Below are 23,224 nucleotides of genomic sequence, written 5' to 3'. Positions count from 1 at the left end.
GAAGAGTGCAAGGGCTGACCCAGCATCATCGGTGGGCTTAGATTAACCACCTCGCTTACTGCACCTTCAGGTTTGAGGTCCCTCAGATCAGGGTATAGCTGGGGGGCAGGGGTCTGATCAGTGGTTCGTAGCGCTTTGATGCAATCCGCCCTGTTTCTTAACCGGCTGTCTATTCCCCTTGATTCACAGATAGTCTGCAAATCGGTTGTTGAGAAGGCTTCATAGTTGGAAACAGAAGGAGCTGGGGTGAAGCAGGGAGAAGGGAGAGGTAGAGGTAGAGGTAGAAGCTGAGGCATAGATACAGAAGACACGGAAGGTACGTCAAGAGTGACGTCACTAACAGAAGAGACAGGTGCAGTTATACTTATCTCAGCCACTGTTGGTTGTTCGGGAACCCCAGCAGACCCTGATCCTGCCTGCCTTAGTAGAGTCAGCCCTGAAAGAGCTTCCTCCACCTCTGACACCGGATCCTCCTGTTTTATTCCCTCTGGAGGCCAGGTATACATCACCTGGTTCTTCTGGACAGACACCAGTTTATGTATGCCCTGCTTCCCTAATCGGATTGACCTGTGAAGCCATAGCTGTGCGATCTCTAGTTCTGACGCCTGCATCCGTGGTCCAAATTCAGAGATGAATTTTTCCCACCTCCATGCGTCAAATGTACCTTCCCGGGGAATTTCCCATCTGGTACCCTTCGACCATTTATTCCACCTTTTGAGGGGTTCTGTAGACTTCCCCCCCAAACTCACCTTCATCAGTTGTGCAGCTGTCCTTACCCTGAAGAGGGCTGGTTCCCCCTCTCTCTTCATGGACTGACTACTGCCCATCGTGACTAGTCACTGGTATATATCCCGCGTCCGGGTACCTGTTTACCCCCTGGAGCACTCGGTGGGATCCTACCGAGAGGCCTGATTCCACCACTTTCCCAGCACAGCGTAATTTATGTGATACTTATCGATCACCCGAAGCGCATCAAGTGGCGGTCAGACTGAGAGCACACCTCCCACTCCCACAGCGCAATTTGTGTGATCCTGACCACCCGAAGTGTTTGTGGTGACCAGGCTAAGCGTTATACTTCCCTGGACCGCCCACTCGCACAGCGTAATTTATGTGGTTCTCATCACCCACTGTGTTTGGCAGGCCACACCGCACAATGATGAAAGTGGCTTTTCTCTCCCTGCACACAGTAGCTAACACAAGTCAAAACAAAAAGAGGGGTTCTTGGATGTTACTTAGGGGTCACTGGTTGGCCAGAAACCTGCTAACTGACCTTTAGGAAATTTGTGTAAAGAAAAAACTTTCCTAATACACACAGAAAAAACCCTTTTCAACCTAAAAAACCGTTAAAAAGGACAAAGTGGATCCTTATGAAAAACACGGGACGTTTCACAGTAAAACAATTACACAGAGGTAAACCGAAAAACTGCGCCAAAAGTAACCTTGTTGCTGACGCAAAAATCACTCATACCAGCACCGCGAAACGATCCACGTTACACACGCAATCTTCACTGCAACCACCTAAAACCGTTTACACAAAAAGTCTGCTGGACGTGAAACACGTGACACAGCAGCTTAAAACAAACCCGCTTTACAATAAGGAACTACTTTTAACAAGAAAAACACAAGAAAAATATAATCACTATACAAGAAATCTATGTGCAAAAACCCAGACTTCACCGCGCTCACTAAATGTGGAACACGTGAAGGGAAAACTCGCTTAACACACTTTAAATTGGCTGGCAATACGCAAATTTAAAGCTAAAAGCAAACAACTTAAACTGTAAAAAATTTGGATTAAAAACACAATATGGGTCAAATGCATATAGAAAGCTGCATACACATTGCATAGAGATTACTGCACATATGGTAGTCAACAAAATGGCCACCAAACAAAAGGAGTACATGTGGTTAGTCAAGAAAATGACCCCCCACAGAGGAGCACATGGTAGATACCAGAATGGCCCCCCACAGGGAAGCACATGGTAGAAACTAGAATGGCCCCCCACAGGGAAGCACATGGTAGCAACTAGCCTCAAAATTGCCTCTAACCTCTTACATAAAACAGACTTTTGGACAGAACATACACTGGACAATTACACAACAATATACAGCACACATACAACACAATTTGGGCACAATCACAGAACGGACATAAAACACCAACATATCACACTAACATGCACATGTAACAGAAAGGACCCCAGAAAGTACATACCGATCACTGTCATACCTCCACACTCCTCTCCTGTACATACCGATCACTGTCATACCTCCCATACTCCTCTCCTGTACATACCCATCACTGTCATACCCCCCACACTCCTCTCCTGTACATACCAATCACTGTCATACCTCCGCACTCCTCTCCTGTACATACCAATCACTGTCATACCCCCCACACTCCTCTCCTGTACATAACGGTCACTGTCATACCTCCGTACTCCTCTCCTGTACATATCGATCACTGTCATACCTCTACACTCCTCTCCTGTACACACTGATCACTGTCATACCTCCACACTTATCTCCTGTACATACCGATCACTGTCATACCTCTACACTCCTCTCCTGTACACACCGATCACTGTCATACCTCCACACTCCTCTCCTGTACATACCGATCACTGTCATACCCCCAACACTCCTTTCCTGTACATATTAGTCACTGTCATACCTTCACACTCCTCTCCTGTACATACCGATCACTGTCATACCCCCCACACTCCTCTCCTGTACATACCCATCACTGTCATACCCCCCACACTCCTCTCCTGTACATACCAATCACTGTCATACCTCCGCACTCCTCTCCTGTACATACCAATCACTGTCATACCCCCCACACTCCTCTCCTGTACATACCGGTCACTGTCATACCTACACACTCCTCTCCTGTACATATCGATCACTGTCATACCCCCCACACTCCTCTCCTGTACATACCTATCACTGTCATACCTCCACACTCCTCTCCTGTACATACCCACCACTGTCATACCTCCACACTCCTCTCCTGTACATACCGATCACTGTCATACCTCCACACTCCTCTCCTGTACATACCCATCACTGTCATACCTCCACACTCCTCTCCTGTACATACCGATCACTGTCATACCTCCCACACTCCTCTCCTGTACATACCCATCACTGTCATACCTCCCACACTCCTCTCCTGTACATACCGATCACTGTCATACCTCCACACTCCTCTCCTGTACATACCGATCACTGTCATACCTCCACACTCCTCTCCTGTACATACCAATCACTGTCATACCCCCCCACACTCCTCTCCTGTGCATACCGATCACTGTCATACCCCCACACTCCTCTCCTGTACATATCGATCACTGTCATACCCACCACACTTCTTTCCTGTACATACCCATCAATATCATACCTCCACACTCCTCAGCTGTACATACCCATCACTGTCATACCTCCACACTCCTCTCCTGTACATACCCATCACTGTCATACCTCCACACTCCTCTCCTGTACATACCCATCACTGTCATACCCCCCACACTCCTCTCCTGTACATACCGATCACTGTCATACCTCCACACTCCTCTCCTGTACATACCCATCACTGTCATACCTCCACACTCCTCTCCTGTACATACCGATCACTGTCATACCTCCCACACTCCTCTCCTGTACATACCGATCACTGTCATACCTCCCACACTCCTCTCCTGTACATACCGATCACTTTCATACCTCCACACTGTCATGGAAATTTTGTATTGTTGGTCGAACTTTAAATGTGTCATGTATTCGTGTTATTCATATGTCTCTCGTGTGGCTTAATTAAAGCTCTGAAGGCTGCAATTGGGCCATGCGCATGTACAATGTATGTATTACAGTACTCGGCTTGGTAATGGATGAGATGGCAGATCTGCGCTTATAGACCGGCGTGTATACCACCACGGCATTCCATGCGAATGCTGCTGTCAGTAGACCGTGGGCCTGTATCCACATATCAGCAGCATGGTACCACGTGGGCTTCATAACGCAATGCGCAAGCGGTGTGAACTCCACGTGTAGGCTTGTGCATATCTTACAACCCATTACTAATCTGAACTGTATCTCGGATGGATGTGTTTTAATAAAGATCGTATCGGGCCCATCCAGGTACAGACTGATATTTTTAGGGAGTGCTTGTGCAGAGAATTTTACATACCAATAGAAGCTAGTAGGACAGGAAATATGACCTCAGATGGCTCATAGGGGGGAAGGGGAGGAAGTCTGCTGACCTCAGAAGGTTCATGGGGGAGGACCAGTGATAGATAATAGCAAAGGCTATGCTCCAATTGGAATGTATATCCTCTGTATAGGTACTCCCCATTGCATTGTTCGGTGGGAGGGATTGACTTTATTCATGTGGGGGGCATGTGTGTATTCTTAATAAAACAGAGAGCTGAGCCTAAAATCAGCCCTTATGTGAGTTGCAACCAGCCTTAGAGTGTCGTGTGATCATTCCAGGGTAACGGAGCTCCATCACCCACAAATTCAACAGAACCAAAGTATTTGGATGGGCAGGAATCGTGTAGTTTGGCTGCAGTCGTGGTAAGCGAGATTCGCACAGCTTTATGGGGGATTTCTGCGCATCCAACTGCGAGTACTCACGGTAAGGGGAAATTCGTTAAAGCGAATTTCCAAGACAGTTTGGCGAGCCTGGTGGATACTAACGCGTATTCTTGCGTAGCTAACCAAGAACGAGGGGGGAATGGCCATCATGAACTAGCAAAAAGTATGCCGGCACATTTCAGGTCTCTCTGCCATTAAGAGGATCGCTTTTTGCGTGTTCGTGTGGCTGATTTCGCTCTCTGTTAGCTAACAAGAAATACCGCTTAACAAGGACCTCGTTTTTTGTCCTAAACTCTTGATTTGTGGGTGAAAGACGAGGGTTTGTCTCTGCGGAACGCAGCAGAGGGGGGGGGTTTTGGTTGGCTGGATTTGGTCAAGTTTAAAAATCTTCCAACCAAAAATTAAACGGGTATATGTTTTAGTGGGTAAAAGTTGTTGCATAGTGTTAGGTAAGTATTTGTGGGCTGTAGGTACTGTGGTGATTGCTTTACCCCCCTCCACGTGAGGTAATTATTACAGTGCTGAAAGGCTTAGGTTAATTGTTAACTGTTGTAAGATCTGTGTTATGTGGTCTGTACAATGTTTTGTGGTACTACTGCTCCCAGCAAGCATGCAGCAGGGGGTCCTTTCTGTTACATGTGCATGTTAGTGTGATATGTTGGTGTTTTATGTCCGTTCTGTGATTGTGCCCAAATTGTGTTGTATGTGTACTTCATATTGTTGTGTAATTGTCCAGTGTATGTTCTGTCTAAAAGTCTGTTTTATGTAAGAGGCAATTTTGAGGCTAGAGTCTACCATGTGTTTCTCTGTGGGGGGTCATTTTCTTGACTAAACCACATGGACTCCTTTTGTTTGGTGGCCATTTTGTTGGCTACCAAATGTGCAGTAATCTCTATGCAATGTGCATGAAGTTTCCTATATGCATTTGACCCATATTGTGTTTTTAATCCAAATTTTTTACAGTTTCATTTGTTTGCTTTTAGCTTTAAATTTGCATATTGCCAGCCAATTTAAAGTGTATTAAGCGAGTTTTCCCCTCACGTGTTCCACATTTAATGAGCGCGGTGTAGTCTGGGTTTTTGCACATAGATTTCTTGTATAGTGATTATGTTTTTCTTGTGTTTTTCCTGTTAAAAGTAGTTCCTTATTGTAAAGCGGGTTTGTTTTAAGCTGCTGTGTCGCGTGTTCCACGTCCAGCAGACTTTTTGTGTAAACGGTTCTAGGTGGTTGCAGTAAAGATTGCGTGTATAATGTGGATCGTTTAGCGGTGCTGATAGGAGTGATTTTTGCGTCAGCAACAAGGTTACTTTTGGCGCAGTTTTTCGGTTTACCTCTGTGTAATTGTTTTACTGTGAAACGTCCCGTGTTTTTCATAAGGATCCACTTTGTCCTTTTTAACAGTTTTTCAGGTTGAAAAAGGGTTTTTCTGTGTGTATTAGGAAAGTTTTTTTCTTTACACAAATTTCCTAAAGGTCAGTTAGCAGGTTTCTGCCCAACCAGTGACCCCTAAGTAACATCCAAGAACCCCTCTTTTTGTTTTGACTTGTGTTAGCTACTGTGTGCAGGGAGAGAAAAGCCACTTTCATCATTGTGCGGTGTGGCCTGCCAAACACAGTGGGTGATGAGAACCACATAAATTACGCTGTGTGAGTGGGCGGTCCAGGGAAATCCTGGTTACCACAAACACTTCGGGTGGTCAGGATCACACAAATTGCGCTGTGGGAGTGGGAGGTGTGCTCTCAGTCTGACCGCCACTTGATGCGCTTCGGGTGATCGATAAGTATCACATAAATTACGCTGTGCTGGGAAAGTGGTGGAATCAGGCCTCTCGGTAGGATCCCACCGAGTGCTCCAGGGGGTAAACAGGTACCCGGACGCGGGATATATACCAGTGACTAGTCACGATGGGCAGTAGTCAGTCCATGAAGAGAGAGGGGGAACCAGCCCTCTTCAGGGTAAGGACAGCTGCACAACTGATGAAGGTGAGTTTGGGGGGGAAGTCTACAGAACCCCTCAAAAGGTGGAATAAATGGTCGAAGGGTACCAGATGGGAAATTCCCCGGGAAGGTACATTTGACGCATGGAGGTGGGAAAAATTCATCTCTGAATTTGGACCACGGATGCAGGCGTCAGAACTAGAGATCGCACAGCTATGGCTTCACAGGTCAATCCAATTAGGGAAGCAAGGCATACATAAACTGGTGTCTGTCCGGAAGAACCAGGTGATGTATACCTGGCCTCCAGAGGGAATAAAACAGGAGGATCCAGTGTCAGAGGTGGAGGAAGCTCTTTCAGGGCTGACTCTACTAAGGCAGGCAGGATCAGGGTCTGCTGGGGTCCCCCAACAACCAACAGTGGCTGAGATAAGTATAACTGCACCTGTCTCTTCTGTTAGTGACGTCACTCTTGACATACCTTCTGTGTCTTCTGTCTCTATGCCTCAGCCTCTGCCTCTACCTCTCCCTTCTCCCTGCTTCACCCCAGCTCCTTCTGTTTCCAACTATGAAGCCTACTCAACAACCGATTTGCAGACTATCTGTGAATCAAGGGGAATAGACACCCGGTTAAAAAACAGGGCGGATTGCATCAAAGCGCTACGAACCACTGATCAGACCCCTGCCCCCCAGCTATACCCTGATCTGAGGGACCTCAAACCTGAAGGTGCAGTAAGCGAGGTGGTTAATCTAAGCCCACCGATGATGCTGGGCCAGCCCTTGCACTCTTCCCGGACCGAGGCCTATCCAGTCAGGGTGCAGCAATTTGAAGGTCCTCCCAATGCACAGGGGGAACGGACTTTAGGGGAACGGGTAGTTTGGCATGTCCCCTTCACCCCGGCAGAGATCCGCACTATTCTGGCTGAGCTCCCGGACTATCGAGTCAATCCGAGAGGATTTGCTCGAATGTTTGGACAAAACCAGTTCAGCTATGGTATGAGCGGGTCAGATTGTGCACAGATCCTACGGGCAAAGGTGGGCATGGAAGTGGCCAGTACAGTGATTGCAGGGTGCTCTATAACCACGCATGAGGAGATGACTTCAGGGGGCAAAGAGTTCTGTACACAGCTAAAGGCAAAGCTTCCAGAAATGTATGGTGCTACCTCTACTACGGACATGATGAAGCTCACCCAGGGTCCTAATGAGGAAAGCGCCTGCTTCTGGCGCCGTCTCAAGCAGACGGCACTGGATGCGGATCTGGAAGTTGGACCTGATGCTCCAACTGAAGGGGTAAAGGTGACCGCGACGCACATTCTGTTGCGGGCCAAATTTTTGGAAGGCATCGATACTAAAATTCGGGAAAGGCTGGTTCTGGCCCGACCCGAATATAATGAGATGTCTATCCCTGCTATCCTTTCCACTCTTGCGGCAATAGAGAGGGAAATGGATAGAAGAAAACAAGACAAGGCCAAAGTTCTTATGTCCCAGACCCCACACGAAAAACCAAGGGATCTGGGTCACAGGAAGAATAGGCCCCCACCCAGGTGCTTCCAGTGCCACCAAACGGGGCACATGAGGAGGAGCTGTCCCCAATTACCTAAAGGTCGGTGGCAGTTCATTCCTGATGAGTCCTCCGCCCCTATGACCACCATGGTAAGTAACTCCTATGAATTCTCATAGGAAGTTGACAAATCGGTGTCGGCCCAGATCCATCTTTTTCTAGAGGAATTAAAATATCCCCTCCCTTGCCTCACCGACACCAGTGCAGCAAGAACGGTCCTGCGAAAACAGGACATCCAAGGCAAGGTACCCCTCTCAGGGGAAAACCCTCCTAACCCCTACTAACCTCACTATCAAACGATGCACTATTCTTAACCCAGCTTCTCTTCTTCCTGTGTCGGAAGATGAGAAGGGGGGGGAGGACAGCAATGACAGTGCTGAATTTTGCAACACGACTAACAATACTAACACCTCTTCTGCTAACATGTCTTCTTTGTCCACTACTAATCTCTCTTCCAAAGGACACGACTGCATCTCTTTGGTGGAACTGGAGTCAGCGGCGACACACCCCATATCACCCCGAGAGTAGCGGTAAGGTTGAACGTCTTCCGATACCCAAAAACCTTGGCCTGAGTGTCTCCCCATTGCCCCCTATTCCATCCGGAATGCCCCTCGGCAACCACATGGGCTGTCACCCTACGAGGTGTTGTTTGGGGGACCTCCCAAAACAGGGTTGTACTTTCCTCAACAGTTGTCGTCTTTGCATTCACAGCTTACAGGTTATATGCAATCTCTGCAACGGGAGCTGCAGAAGATACACCATCGGGTTCGCGAATCGCTCCCCGATCCAAATACAATAACAGGTGTTCTTTCTATTGAGCCAGGTGATTGGGTCGTCCTAAAGAAACATCAAAGAACCGGACTCGAGCCACGGTTCACCGGACCATACCAAGTCCAGCTGACGACACCTACCTCACTCAAACTCGAGGGACGAGACAACTGGGTGCACGCAAGCCACTGCAAGAAGCTTCTCAGCTACACCAGAGAATGAGGGGTGTCATTTTCCTTTTTCTTTTTGTTTGTATGTCATACATGTGTGTGAACGGAGGAAAAGATGGCAGATACCCCAACCTTTTATTTAAAATGCACCTGCGTTTAGCCAGAACCGCCAACAAAACCAACTGTTGGGTATGCTCTAAGCCCCCACCCAGTCATCACATGTCCGCAATGGCCGCTGTTCATGCCCTATATGACATCCGCGTCGGCATGAAAAAGCAAGGGACCCCTGGTCAGCCCCCACGTAGACATTTGTCGGTAGAACTTAATGACACATTTTTAGCAGGTAACATCAGTTTCAGCACCAATATTAGCTCTAGCTCCTGTAGGGCCCTCACCAGTCCATTATGGGTAACTGGGCAGCTAGGCAGCCCTCAGGTGTGCTTTAACATCAGCTTTGGCACAGGTAACAAGTTTGTTGGGATTACCACCTGCGAGGGAGGTATAACTGTCAATCTGACTAACCAGACTTCCTTTCTGAGTAACCACACTGACCGACCAGACCACGTGTGTTGGAAGGACGGATGTGATGTGCAGACTGAGGGAGCAATCCCCCAGTCTGTGCAACTGTTGCTCAGTGCCAGAGGCCGAACGAGGAACTCTTCCTGTTCTGCTCTGACAGGTCCATACTATTTTCTGTGTGGTTCGGCAGCCTATAGAACATTTCCCCAGAACGCGAAAGGTTCGTGTGCCCTCATAAAGCTAGTCCCCGCATCCTATGTAGTGATGGACCATGAAGAGTTGATGGTCCACAAGAAGGTAAGGATGGCAGGGAGAGTTCGCAGGGAACTGTTCTCTGAGGGCGACCAGGCATGGGCTTGGTTCCCCTCATGGACAGGATGGGGAATAGAACTTATGAAGCGCCTGAACAATTTTTCTGTCATCGTGGATAGTATGTTTAACGAGACCGTAGAGGCTGTCAGAGAAATTGCCCAAGAACAACGGCAGATGGGAATTTTAGTGCTTCAGGAGAAGATGGCCCTTGATTATCTTTTAGCCGCCAAAGGGGGGTTCTGTGAGTTCATCGGAGAGGATTGTTGTACTTGGATAGAAGACACCGATGACAAGGTCCAGGCCCATATGGACAAAGTTAGTGAACTACAGGGAAAAGCTAGAGCTATAGCTAGTGAGGGTTGGAATCCGTTCAAGGGTTTGGGAGGATTGGGAGATTTCCTGTTCTCCATCGGATCTTGGTTGAAGGAAGTGGGAGTGTATATCCTGATGCTTCTCTTTTTCATCTGCCTTTTATATGCCGCGGTGAGATGTTCCTGTTGCCTCATCGACCGTGTAAGCCAAGCTCGGGCAGACGACCACATCTCCATGCCCGCTCCGGGGATCCCACTCCAACCACTGATCGGGGGAAGACCTCACCAACCAACCACCTTCTCTACAGATTACGTCCTGGCTTCCCTCTAATTTATCTCTCTGAAGACCACATTCTCCAAGACCTTCAAGCAAGCTTCAAGCCTCATCATTGTTTGTGTCTGCGATTTGGAAAACTGTCTGGGTCGAGACCAGCCTTGTGTGGCCCCGTCTGCAGGGGCAATTTGAGAATCTATTGCTGGATCTCCCCAGACCACCGTGGGATCACAAGCTTTATTCATACCACAAGTCTGTTTGTGGTTTTTGCAAGAGCCTTCCTGTAGTGAAGGTTCCAACGCTCTTGAGGATCATCGCTTCAATCAAGCCTGTTTGCGTCGAGTCTGCGTCGGGTCTTGTTGTTTCAGGTACCCCGTGGAGCTTTATTCTCAGGGACAACTACAGGAACTCTTTGAAGTTTGAGACTACACCCATCAAGCTGAAGAAGATCAAGAAGGGACACGAGGAGAATATGATAAAACAGGAGGGAATGTCATGGAAATTTTGTATTGTTGGTCGAACTTTAAATGTGTCATATATTCGTGTTATTCATATGTCTCTCGTGTGGCTTAATTAAAGCTCTGAAGGCTGCAATTGGGCCATGCGCATGTACAATGTATGTATTACAGTACTCAGCTTGGTAATGGATGAGATGGCAGATCTGCGCTTATAGACCGGCGTGTATACCACCACGGCATTCCATGCGAATGCTGCTGTCAGTAGACCGTGGGCCTGTATCCACATATCAGCAGCATAGTACCACATGGGCTTCATAACGCAAGGCGCAAGCGGTGTGAACTCCACGTGTAGGCTTGTGCATATCTTACAACCCATTACTAATCTGAACTGTATCTCGGATGGATGTGTTTTAATAAAGATCGTATCGGGCCCATCCAGGTACAGACTGATATTTTTAGGGAGATGCTTGTGCAGAGAATTTTGCATACCAATAGAAGCTAGTAGGACAGGAAATATGACCTCAGATGGCTCATAGGGGGGAAGGGGAGGAAGTCTGCTGACCTCAGAAGACTCATGGGGGAGGACCAGTGATAGATAATAGCAAAGGCTATGCTCCAATTGGAATGTATATCCTCTGTATAGGCAATCCCCATTGTATTGTTCGGTGGGAGGGGTTTGACTTTATTCATGTGGGGGGCATGTGTGTATTTTTAATAAAAACAGAGAGCTGAGCCTAAAGCCGGCCCTTATGTGAGTTGCAACCAGCCTTAGAGTGTCGTGTGATCATTCTAGGGTAACGGAGCTCCAATCACCCACAAATTCAACAGAACCAAAGTATTTGGATGGGCAGGAATCGTGTAGTTTGGCTGCAGTCGTGGTAAGCGAGATTCGCACAGCTTTATGGGGGATTTCTGCGCATCCAACTGCGAGTACTCACGGTAAGGAGAAATTCGTTAAAGCGAATTTCCAAGACAGAGTACACCCAGTTTTCCACGTGTCACTGTTGAAACCTGCCGTACCCGATCCATTTCCTAGTCATAGGTCAAGCCGCACCGAGTCCATAGACGTGGACAGGGAAGAGGAATTTGAGGTCAAGGCTGTTGTGGACTGTAGGAAAAGGAGGGGTCAGACACAGTACCTTATTAAGTGGAAGGGGTATGGTCCGGAGGAAAACTCATGGGAACCAGCTCAGAATGTTCATGCCACAGACCTAGTTCAGGAATTTTTTCACAGTCACCCGCAAAAGAGGAGCCAATTGGGCATCCAGAGGCTGCCCATAAGGGGGGGGGCAATGTCAGGGAAGATCGCACGAATATGTGCATGCGCAGGATCCCGATAAGACATACAGGCAGGCGGGCACTAAGACCCAGGCGCACCTGTCACCAATGACAGCACCGGGCAGGCACTAGGACCTAGGCACGCCTTTCGGCGCTGGGCAGGCTATTTAAACTGGCCACTGCAGGATCCAAATTGCCGTATGGTCTTATTCCTTTGCCTGTGATTCCTGACTCTGAGTTGTTTCCTGTTGCCGAACCTAGCCTGCTCCTGACTACCATTGACCTTCTCCTGCCCTGACCCCTGGCTTGTCTCTGGATATTCTTCTGGCTGCTCCTGATCATTCTGACCTCCTGTTGCTGAACCTGGCCTGTGACCCGACTATCCTTCTGCCTACTTCTCTGGTCTTCTCTGCCTTCTTGGATACAAAACCCGGCCCGCCTGACTCCGCTACCTGCCGCACGGATCCATCCGCATCCTGCTCTGGTCTGCTCTGCCTCTTCACGTCAGGCTCACTACTAAAGTATGTGACACTAGCGGTCTCCTGGACATACCTGGGGGCCACGACCTGGTCTCAGCCTGCTCCAAGTCCATCCCCACCATCAGGGGCTCTGGTGAACAAGCAGACTGGAGCTTAGATCCCGCGCCCTGGGGAACCCCAAACTGTGGACCTATAGAGCTACTTCTAGAGTCTTGACAAACAGTAAGTCAGAAGGGGTACAACCCTTAGAGGTAACATACAGGTTGTAATTTGTACACTACAAATAATATCTTCATACATTAAGATTCATTAATACATTTTTCAAAAAATTTGAAAAAAAAAAGTTTGTTTCTATTTTAAAATTTAGCAAACAGGTAATTGTTCTACTTCACTGATGTGCGTTGATGAGGCGGCACTGATAGGCGGCACTGATAGGTGACACTGATGAGCTGGCACTGATAGGCAGCACTGATGATGGGTACTGATAGTCGGCACTCATAGGCAGCACTGCTGGGCACTGACTGGCGGCACTGCTGGGCAAAGGTGGGTGACACTGCTGGGCACTTGTGGGCGGCACTGGTAGGTGGCTGTGCTGGGCACCGATCCTCAAGGCACTGATCATCAATGATCGATGCCGATCCCTCCTCTGACAACGGCCAGCAGTACTTTCCTCATGCTCTGACAGGGTGAGGAAAGTGCAGTCAAGACCCGGCAATTGCATTTCCTGATGACCAGCGTGTCATAGGACACGGCAATCACGGAGATCACGGGGGGCACGCAGGAGAGCGCGTTCTGGGAGGACATCATAGGACGGCCTCCCAGGACTGGCCAGCCACAGTGCAGACGTCATTTGGCTACCTGCGGTCATCAACTAGTTAAAGCAGCACTTCCCCTTTTGGGTGGAGCTCTACTTTAACTTCAGCAAGAGATAACAGTGCTATAGTATCAAGGGGGGAGTGAATGTAGGGACTGAAACATGTTATATACTCTATAGTATCATTTCTGGTACTCTCACAGTGGGAGTATAGATACCATACACATCCCTCCTCAGCTTCTCACCCCTCCCCCATACACATCCCTCCTCAGCTTCTCACCCCTCCCCCATACACATCCCTCCCCAGCTTCTCACCCCTCCCCCATACACATCCCTCCTCAGCTTCTCACCCCTCCCCCATACACATCCCTCCTCAGCTTCTCACCCCTCCCCCATACACAGCCCTCCTCAGCTTCTCACCCCTCCCCCATACACAGCCCTCCTCAGCTTCTCACCCCTCCCCCATACACATCCCTCCCCAGCTTCTCACCCCTCCCCCATACACATCCCTCCCCAGCTTCTCACCCCTCCCCCTACACATCCCTCCTCAGCTTCTCACCCCTCCCCCATACACATCCCTCCTCAGCTTCTCACCCCTCCCCCATACACATCCCTCCTCAGCTTCTCACCCCTCCCCCATACACATCCCTCCTCAGCTTCTCACCCCTCCCCCATACACATCCCTCCCCAGCTTCTCATCCCTCCCCCATACACATCCCTCCACAGCTTCTCACCCCTCCCCCATACACATCCCTCCCCCATACACATCCCTCCCCAGCTTCTCACCCCTCCCCCATACACATCCCTCCCCAGCTTCTCACCACTCCCCCATACACATCCCTCCTCAGCTTCTCACCCCTCCCCCATACACATCCCTCCCCAGCTTCTCGCCCCTCCCCCATACACATCCCTCCCCAGCTTCTCGCCCCCCCCCCATACACATCCCTCCTCAGCTTCTCGCCCCTCCCCCATACACACCCCTCCCCAGCTTCTCGCCCCTCCCCCATACACACCCCTCCTCAGCTTCTCGCCCCTCCCCCATACACACCCCTCCTCAGCTTCTCGCCCCTCCCCCATACACACCCCGCCTCAGCTTCTCGCCCCTCCCCCATACACACCCCTCCTCAGCTTCTCGCCCCTCCCCCATACACATCCCTCCTCAGCTTCTCGCCCCTCCCCCATACACATCCCTCCTCAGCTTCTCGCCCCTCCCCCATACACATCCCTCCTCAGCTTCTCGCCCCTCCCCCATACACATCCTTCCCCAGATTCTCACCCCTCCTCCATACACATCCCTCCCCAGCTTCTCAACCCTCCCCCATACACATCCCTCCTCAGCTTCTCGCCCCTCCCCCATACACATCCCTCCTCAGCTTCTCGCCCCTCCCCCATACACATCCTTCCCCAGATTCTCACCCCTCCTCCATACACATCCCTCCCCAGCTTCTCAACCCTCCCCCATACACATCCCTCCCCAGCGTCTCACCCCTCCCCCATACACATCCCTTCTCAGCTTCTCGCCCCTTCCCCATACACATCCCTCCTCAGCTTCTCGCCCCTCCCCCATACACATCCTTCCCCAGATTCTTGCCCCTCCTCCATGCGCATCCCTCCTCAGCTTCTCACCTCTCCCCCATACACATCCCTCCCCAGCTTCTCACCCCTCCCCCATACACACCCCTCCCCTGCTTCTCACCCCTTCCCCATACACATCTCTCCCCAGATTATTATTATACAGTATTTATAAAGCGCCAATAGTTCGCTCAGCGCAGTACATTAGAAAGGGGGACAGAACATGTGACAGAACAATACCAATACAATGCAAAACATGAGGGGATCGAGGGCCCTGCTCTTTCGAGCTTACAATCTAGGAGGGGGGGAGTGGTGGCACAGGAGGAGATATCTGTGGAGGATGGAGTGGTAGGAAGAGTGGAGGAGGTTAGCAGGTTAGCAGAGAGGAGGTGTAGATGGAGAAGAGAAGGAGCCTGAGGACAGAGCCTTGTGGGACCCCAACAGAGAGGGGGAGTGAGGGGGAGGTGGTAGCATTATAGGTAACGCTGAAAGAGCGTTGTGACAGGTAGGATGAGAGCCAGGAGAGAGCAGAATCTCTGAGGCTGAGGGAGTGTAGTTTTTTGAGGAGGAGAGGTTGGTCGACTGTCGAAGGCCGCAGAGAGGTCAAGGAGTAGGAGCACTGAATAATGGCCATTAGCTTTGGCGGTTAGCAGGTCGTTGGAGAGTTTGAGTAAGGCAGTTTCGGTGGAGTGTAGGGGACAGAAGCCGGACTGTAGGGGATCGAGGAGGTTGTTGTCATTGAGGTGAGAGCTTAGGCGGGTGTAGACTAGGCGCTCGAGGAGCTTAGATGTGAATGGGAGCAGGGAGATGGGTCTGAGGTTGTTCGGGTCATTGGGGTCCAGTGAGGGCTTTTAAAGTAGGGGGGTGATGTGTGCATGTTTCAGAGGGGAGGGGAAAGTGCCGGAGGAGAGGGAGAGATTAAAGATGTGGGTGAGGGAGCGTAGGATGGAGGGGGAGGGAGGTCGTAGGAGTTGTGAGGGGATAGGGTCGAGGGGGCAGGTGGTGAGGCGGGCATCAGAGAGGATCTTGGAGGCTTCCTCGATGGTAATAAGGTCAAAGGTGCGGAGTGTTAGGGGGGCTTCAGTATGAGGAATGTAGGGTGGGGTGGAAGTGCGGGTCAGAGCAGTGGTGGGGCCGTGGGAGAGGGGTGATGAGGGGGTAGTTGAGTGAAGGGGAACGGGGTTGGAGGGAGTTTTAGCAGCGACGAAGTCCCTGTGGGTTATGTCGAGAGAGAGGGGGGATGAGGGGGTAGCTGTGTGAGGGGGAAGGGGGTTGGAGGGAGTTTTAGCAGCAACGAAGTCCCTGCGGGTTATGTCGAGGGAGAGGGGTGATGAGGGGATAGCTGTGTGAGAGGGGATGAGTTGAGAGGGCGTGTGAGTTGCAGCGATGTCCTTGCGAATTGTGTCAATCTTGTTTTTGAAGTGATTGGCAATCTCAAGGGCAGCGAGTGAGGTGCTGGGTGGAGGTGGCGAGAGTAGAGAGTTGAAGGTGGAGAAGAGTTGGCGAGGATTGGAGGAGAAGGTCTTGATGAGGATCAGGAAGTAGGCTTGTTTGGCTGCGTGGAGGGAGGAGGTGTAGGTGTGGAAGGCAGATTTGTAGCGGGTGAAGGCTTGTTGGGATTTGGTTTTGCGCCATAGTCGCTCCAGGGCACGACTGTGTCGTTTGAGGGTTTTGGTGTGATCAGTCTGCCAGGGCTGGAGCTGTCGGGGTCTGATGTTGCGTGTGGTGTTAAAGGCGCTAGTGAGTCAAGAGCTGTTGACAGCGCGTTGTTGTAGGCAGTCATAGCCAAGTCAGGGCAGGACAGGGGGAGGATGCTGTCGTGGAGTTGATCAGCTGCAGAGTGGAGGGGGGCAGGGTTAAGGTTGCGGAGGTTATGGCTGGTAGTAGTGTGACATTTGGAGGGGTAGGCGTTGGAGGACGAGGAGATAGGGAAGGTGATCAGGTTGTGGTCAGAGAGAGGGAAGGGGGTGTTAGTGAGGTTGTGGGGAGCGCAGCGGTTGGAGAAGACGAGATCAAGGATATTACCGTTGGAATGGGTGGTGGATTGTATGCACTGTGCAAAGGAGGAGGTTAAGTGGAGGAGATGGGATGTGGCCGGGTTGTCGAGGTTGACAGGGATGTTGAAATCCCCAAGGATGATGGTGGGTAGCTCAGGGGAGAGGAAGAAGGGTAGCCAGTAGGAAAAGTCATCCAGGAAGCGGGGTATGGATCCAGGAGGCCGGTATATCACAGCATTCTTCAGGGGGGTTGGGGAGAATAGTCGGACGCAGTGGGCCTCGAAGGAGGAGAAGGATAGAGGGGGGGGTTTGGGAGGAGTGGGAAGGTGCTCTGCGGTGACAGGAGCAGGCCAACCCCACCACATTTACGACAGTTGGGCCTGGGTGAGTGGGTCCAGGTGAGACCTACGTAGGAGAGTGCAGCAGGGGAGGTAGAGTCAGTGGCCTGGATCCAGGTTTTTGTGATCGCTAGGAGGTTGAGGGAGCGGGAAACAAAGAGGTTGTGGATGGCGGTAAGCTTGTTGCACACCGATCGGGCGTTCAGGAGTGCACATGAAAACGGGGGGGAGATTTTAGGGAGCAGGGGGACAGATACTAAGTTGTGGGGGTTTGGGGCAGGACGTGGAGGTGGGAGGGTGTTGTGCGGGTGAGGGAGGTGGTAGAGGGCCAGGATTCAGGGAGATGTCCCCCACGGTTAGGAAGAGGAGAAGGGTGAGAAAGGTGGCATGGGAGCGGGATGTGCAGGAGCGTGAGAAACTACTAGTGGAGGTGTTGGGGTCAGTGGGAGAGTGGAGTAATAGGAGGAGGTGGTGGGTACCGTAGAGGAGCGAAGGAAGCAGTGAGGACACAATATACAAATGTTTGGGAGGAGCAGAGGGATATAGTGAATGGATTTTGGGAACGGAGGAGAGGAAAATGAGAAGGAGGAGTGGAAGAGGCATTGTGGGGAGGTGATCAGAGCAGTAGCAGGGAGATGATAGCAATGAGGGGGAGATGTAGGGAGATTCTCACCCCTCCCCCATACACATCCCTCCCCAGCTTCTCACCCTTCCCCCATACACAACCCTCCTCAGCTTCTCACCCCTACCCCATACACATCCCTCCTCAACTTCTCACCCCTCCCCCATACACATCCCTCCTCAGCTTCTCACCCCTCCCCCATACACATCCCTCCTCAGCTTCTCACCCCTCCCCCATACACATCCCTCCTCAGCTTCTCACCCCTCCCCCATACACATCCCTCCTCAGCTTCTCATCCCTCCACTATACACATCCCCCCAGCTTCTCAAACCTCTCTCATACACATCCCTCCCAGCTTCTCACCCCTCCCCCATATATACATCCCTTCCCAGCTTCTCACCCCCTCCCCCATACACCCTTTCTGAGCTTCTGACCCCTCTCCCATACACATCCCTCCCTAACTTCTCACCCTTCCCTAGATTCTCACCCATCCCCCATATATATCTTCCTTAGCTTCTTGCCCCTCCCCCATACACAGCTGTAATGGAACCGACCCAGACTGCGCTTGAGTACTTCTGTTAGAATACCACTTCCCCGTCCGAACACCAACCACAGACACCACAGCCGACCATACAAGACCAGACGACACCAGTCCTGAAGTAAACCAGGAGGTAGACTACTTTATTTGAACACAGATACAAGATATATGCACCCCGCGGACAGTCCCCCCTCCCTGCAGAATGACCCTGGGTGGGGCAATCTACATTTATTATGTGATAGGTTAGTGCAGCGCTACAAACATAACAGCATAATAAAAAACATATAATAATAGACACAATATGAATGGCACACATCTCATAGTGCAATAAGGTGACCATGTGATGATAAAACAGAATAGATGTGAACATATGTGGCCCAAGCCCCACTCAGTAATGTGAGAAGTGAGTACTATATAGGTATGAGAAGTGAGTACACAAAGAAAATGCAATAAAGGTGATCACCCGATTGTCAAGGTCATACCTTTTCCCAGAGGTTATGTTACTCCATGTGCTGGCATCCATCTTGGATTTATGCTGAGCATGGTGGGAAGCTTTTATGCCTTCAGGTCTCTGAGGTCCATCCCCCAGAGGGGTGTGGCTGAGTACATATAAGCCTGTGATCCGCACATGCGCTTTGCACTTGTGTCTTGGTCTTGCTACAGCTCTGTGTATATGCTCGTGACTCTTCTGGTATTTGACTCGGCTTGTGATTAAGACCATTCTCTGTGTTTTCCTTCGATCTGACCTTCCGTTGCTGAACCCGGCCCGTGACCTGTGATTCTCTGTCTACTGTTCTGTACTGTTTTGTCCCGTTGTTGTTGACCTAGCTTGCCTGACTACGCTATTGTCATTCTCACCAGCTACACGCCATTGGCGGTGGCCATTACCGCAGCCGGGGTGTCTCGGGGACCGCAACCTGGTTCCTGGCTGCATCAAGTCCATCCCCACCATCAGGGGCCCTGGTGAAGGGCAGCCTGGGACTTAGACTCCGTGCCCTGAGGGAATCGGTCTGTTGGTGGTGGTTGTCGTCAGCCAGTGCGTTACCCTGCCACTAGGCCTACCTGTCCGTTCCACAGCCCTGCCCTGACATTACACAAGTGCCATGAATCCTGACGGTGCAGGTAGGCCTTCACTTCCAATGTTGGTCGCCAGACTGGATCAACAAGATCTCCTGTTGGATCAGTTCGCTCAGGCGTTGCAAACTCTGTTGGCACGCACCGCGCACCTTACTCCTGGTGTTATTAGGCCGGTTGCCACTCCGGTGGTCGCTCCCGCTGCTGTTCCGCTGGTTGCGCCTACCGCCGCGGCTGCTGCGGTACTCGCGGCGCCCAGAGGTATGACTGGTTCAGCCCCTCTTCCACAGCACTTTGGGGGTGAGCCAAGTCAGTGTCGTGGTTTCCTCAACCAGGTGGGGATTTACTTCGAATTAATACCCCACGCTTTTCCGACTGAGAGGTCAAAGGTGGGTTTCCTAATATCGCTACTCTCAGACAAGGCCTTGGCCTGGGCGAATCCCTTATGGGAGAGGAATGACCCAGTGATTCACGAGTTTTCCGGTTTTGTCGATGCCTTCCGTAGGGTATTCGACGTACCGGCTCGCTCCGCCTCGGCTGCCAAGCTGCTCATGTCTATGCATCAGGGTTCACGGACCATTGCCGAGTACGCCATAGAGTTTCGTACCCTGGCAGCAGAGGTGGGTTGGAACAATGAGGCTCTGGTGGCTGCGTTTTCTCAGGGTCTTTCTGATGCATTGAAGGATGAGATTGCAGCCAAGGAATTGCCTGTGGAGCTGGAAGCACTAATTTCCTTCCTGATCCTGATTGATACCAGGCTCAGGGAGAGGCCTTCACTCAAGGAACGCCTGCGGAGGCCTTCCAATCGACTGGCACCTGCGTTTTCTGTCCCACCCATACCTCCCTCTCCTCCCACACCTCCTGGGGATAGCTTGTCTGGTGGTGAGCCCATGCAGCTGGGGTTTGCTCGCCTTTCCGAGGGAGAGCGGGCCGCTCGGCATCAGGAGGGTCGCTGCCTGTACTGTGGTCTTGGTGGGCACTTTCGGCGGTCCTGTCCGGTCCGTCTGGGAAACGCTCGCACCTGAGATCCTGTCGTGGACAGATCTTGGGTGAAGTCTCCTCGTCCCCGGCGTTCCGCAGAGATAAGCCACTGATCACCGTTGTCCTCTCTTGGGCGGAGGGCTCGGTGACGGCCCAGGCGTTGGTAGATTCTGGGGCCGGCGGGTTGTTTATGGACAGCTCATTTGCTGCCCAGCACTCCATTCCCCTGCAGGCTCGAGTTACCCCATTGGTTCTCGAGGCGATAGATGGCAGGCCCCTGCAACCACCGCAAGTTACCCACGAGACTATGCCAGTTGAAGTAGCTATTGGGGCTGTTCACAGGGAGTTGGCCTGTTTCCAGGTGATTTCTTCTCCGCACTATTCGGTGGTTTTGGGGTATCCCTGGCTCCAGATGCACAATCCAACCTTCAATTGGCAAAATGCCGAGATTTTCTCGTGGTCTCCACAGTGTGGGGCCGGGTGCATCCGTGGGCCGGTTAAGGTGTTGTGTGCCTCCTCGGACTCTGCGTTGCCCACTGATTATGGGGAGTACCAGGACGTGTTTGATAAGGTACGCGCTGGTGCCTTACCTGCTCATCGTCCTTACGACTGCGCCATATCCTTGCAACCCGGTGCCACTCCTCCACGTGGCAAGGTGTATCCTCTCTCGGTTGCGGAGAATAAGGCCATGGAGGAGTACGTTGCGGATGCGCTTTCCCGGGGGCACATTCGTAAGTCTACTTCCCCAGCAGGAGCGGGCTTTTTCTTTGTAAAGAAGAAGGGTGGTGAATTGAGGCCTTGCATCGATTATAGGGGTCTCAATCGAATCACCACTAAGAATGCATACCCGATTCCCTTGATTACTGAGTTGTTCGACCGCCTTAAGGGGGCAACAGTCTTTACCAAACTTGACCTTAGGGCGGCGTACAACCTCGTACGGATCAAACAGGGGGATGAGTGGAAGACCGCGTTTAACACCAGAACCGGCCACTACGAATACCTGGTGATGCCCTTCGGGTTGTGTAACGCACCCGCAGTTTTTCAGGAATTCATAAATGATGTCCTTCATGACTTGTTGCAGCAGTGCGTGGTAGTTTACTTGGATGACATCCTGGTTTACTCTGCCTCCATGGAGTCCCATATCCAGGATGTCAAGCAGGTGCTGCAACGATTACGTAAGAACAAACTTTTTTGTAAACTTGAGAAGTGTGAATTCCATCGATCCCAAGTTGCCTTTTTAGGCTACATCATATCTGCGGAGGGATTCTCCATGGACCCTCAGAAGGTTTCGGCGGTTCTGCAGTGGCCTCGTCCCAATGGTCTTCGGCCCATTCAGTGTTTTTTGCCAACTACTATTGGAAGTTCATCAGGAACTTCTCCACGCTGGCAAAGTCTCTCTCAGACCTAACCAAGAAGGGCAGTGGTCCTTCTTGGTTAGGTCACGAGTGGTCATCCGAGGCCATCGTAGCTTTCGAGGCTCTGAAATCCACCTTCGCTTCGGCTTCGATACTGTCTCATCCCAATCCTGGATTGCCCTTCGTCCTTGAGGTTGATGCATCCGAGACTGGAGTAGGCGCTCTCCTGTCTCAACGTCGGTCGCCCGATGGACCCCTACTTCTCTGCTGGTTCTACTCCAGGAAGCTTTCCTCTGCAGAGTGCAACTACCAGATTGGAGATAGGGAGTTGTTGGCAATCATTCTGGCTCTCAAGGAATGTAGGCACCTGCTCGAGGGCTCCGCGGTTCCGGTCCTCATTCTTACCGATCATAAGAACCTGACTTATCTTTCGGAGGCCAAAAGATTGACACCCCGTCAGACCAGATGGGCCTTGTTTTTGTCGCGGTTCAACTATGTGGTCTCCTATTTGCCTGGTTCCAAGAATGTCAGGGCTGATGCATTATCGTGGCAATACTCTGAGTTGTCCAGGGAGGACTCTGAGCCAGCCTCGGTCATACCTCCAGATCAGATCCTGGCTGCCATTCGCACCAGTCTGACTTCTCCCCTTGGGGAGCAGATTTTTGGCGGCTCAAACTGACGCTCCTCCCGAGAAACCGGAGGGTAGATGTTTTGTACCCGAGGGGTTGCGCACCCGTCTGCTGCGTACTTACCATAACTCCAAAACTGCCGGGCATCCGGGGAGGAACCAATTGTCTTGGGTCGTCTCTCGGTTGTTCTGGTGGCCAACTCTCCGTGCCGACATCGCCTCTTATGTAGCGGCATGTTCGATCTGTGCCCAGAATAAATCTCCACGGCATCTTCCAATGGGTCTTCTGCAACCCATTCCCAATGGGGAGCGTCCTTGGTCACACCTGGGCATGGACTTTATTGTAGACCTCCCTGTGTCTCGGGGTCATACGGTCATTCTCATGGTCATCGATCGTTTTTCCAAAATGTGCCATTGTATTCCACTCAGGAAATTACCAACAGCGCAGGAACTGGCCACGGTCTTTTCCAGGGAGATTTTTCGCCTGCATGGGTTGCCCAAGGTGATTGTCTCGGACCGCGGGAGTCAGTTCGTGTCCAGATTCTGGTGCGCCTTCTGCTCCCAGTTGGGTATTAGTCTCTCCTTTTCTTCAGCCTACCACCCGCAGTCCAATGGGGCTGCGGAGCGTTCCAATCAGGCCTTAGT

General features: G+C 51.2%; 2 protein-coding genes and 1 pseudogene across 2 annotated transcripts in view; 2 read left to right on the top strand and 1 right to left on the bottom strand.

Annotated features, from left to right (window-relative positions):
- LOC149470580 (endogenous murine leukemia virus Env polyprotein from Emv-2 locus-like) overlaps positions 1-11,669 on the top strand; it is a 43,260-nt gene extending 31,591 nt beyond the window's left edge. The window contains exon 2 of the mRNA XM_089662443.1: positions 8,915-11,669. Within this exon, the coding sequence (XP_089518569.1) occupies positions 9,078-10,502 (1,425 nt within the window). The 5' untranslated portion in view covers positions 8,915-9,077 and the 3' untranslated portion in view covers positions 10,503-11,669. The remainder of the gene's footprint in view (positions 1-8,914) is intronic.
- Positions 1-23,224, top strand: part of LOC149470578 (uncharacterized) — a 195,300-nt pseudogene that overhangs the window by 124,970 nt on the left and 47,106 nt on the right.
- LOC149470579 (uncharacterized) overlaps positions 1-23,224 on the bottom strand; it is a 34,177-nt gene that overhangs the window by 8,427 nt on the left and 2,526 nt on the right. The window lies entirely within an intron of this gene.

The sequence above is a fragment of the Staurois parvus genome, unplaced genomic scaffold (genome assembly GCF_062004578.1).
Source record: "Staurois parvus isolate SC_StPar_1 unplaced genomic scaffold, SC_StPar_1.0 ptg000038l, whole genome shotgun sequence".
Classification (NCBI taxonomy): Eukaryota; Metazoa; Chordata; class Amphibia; order Anura; family Ranidae; genus Staurois; species Staurois parvus.
Note: the sequence above shows the minus strand (reverse complement) of the source record. Positions and strands in the feature narration are given on the sequence as shown.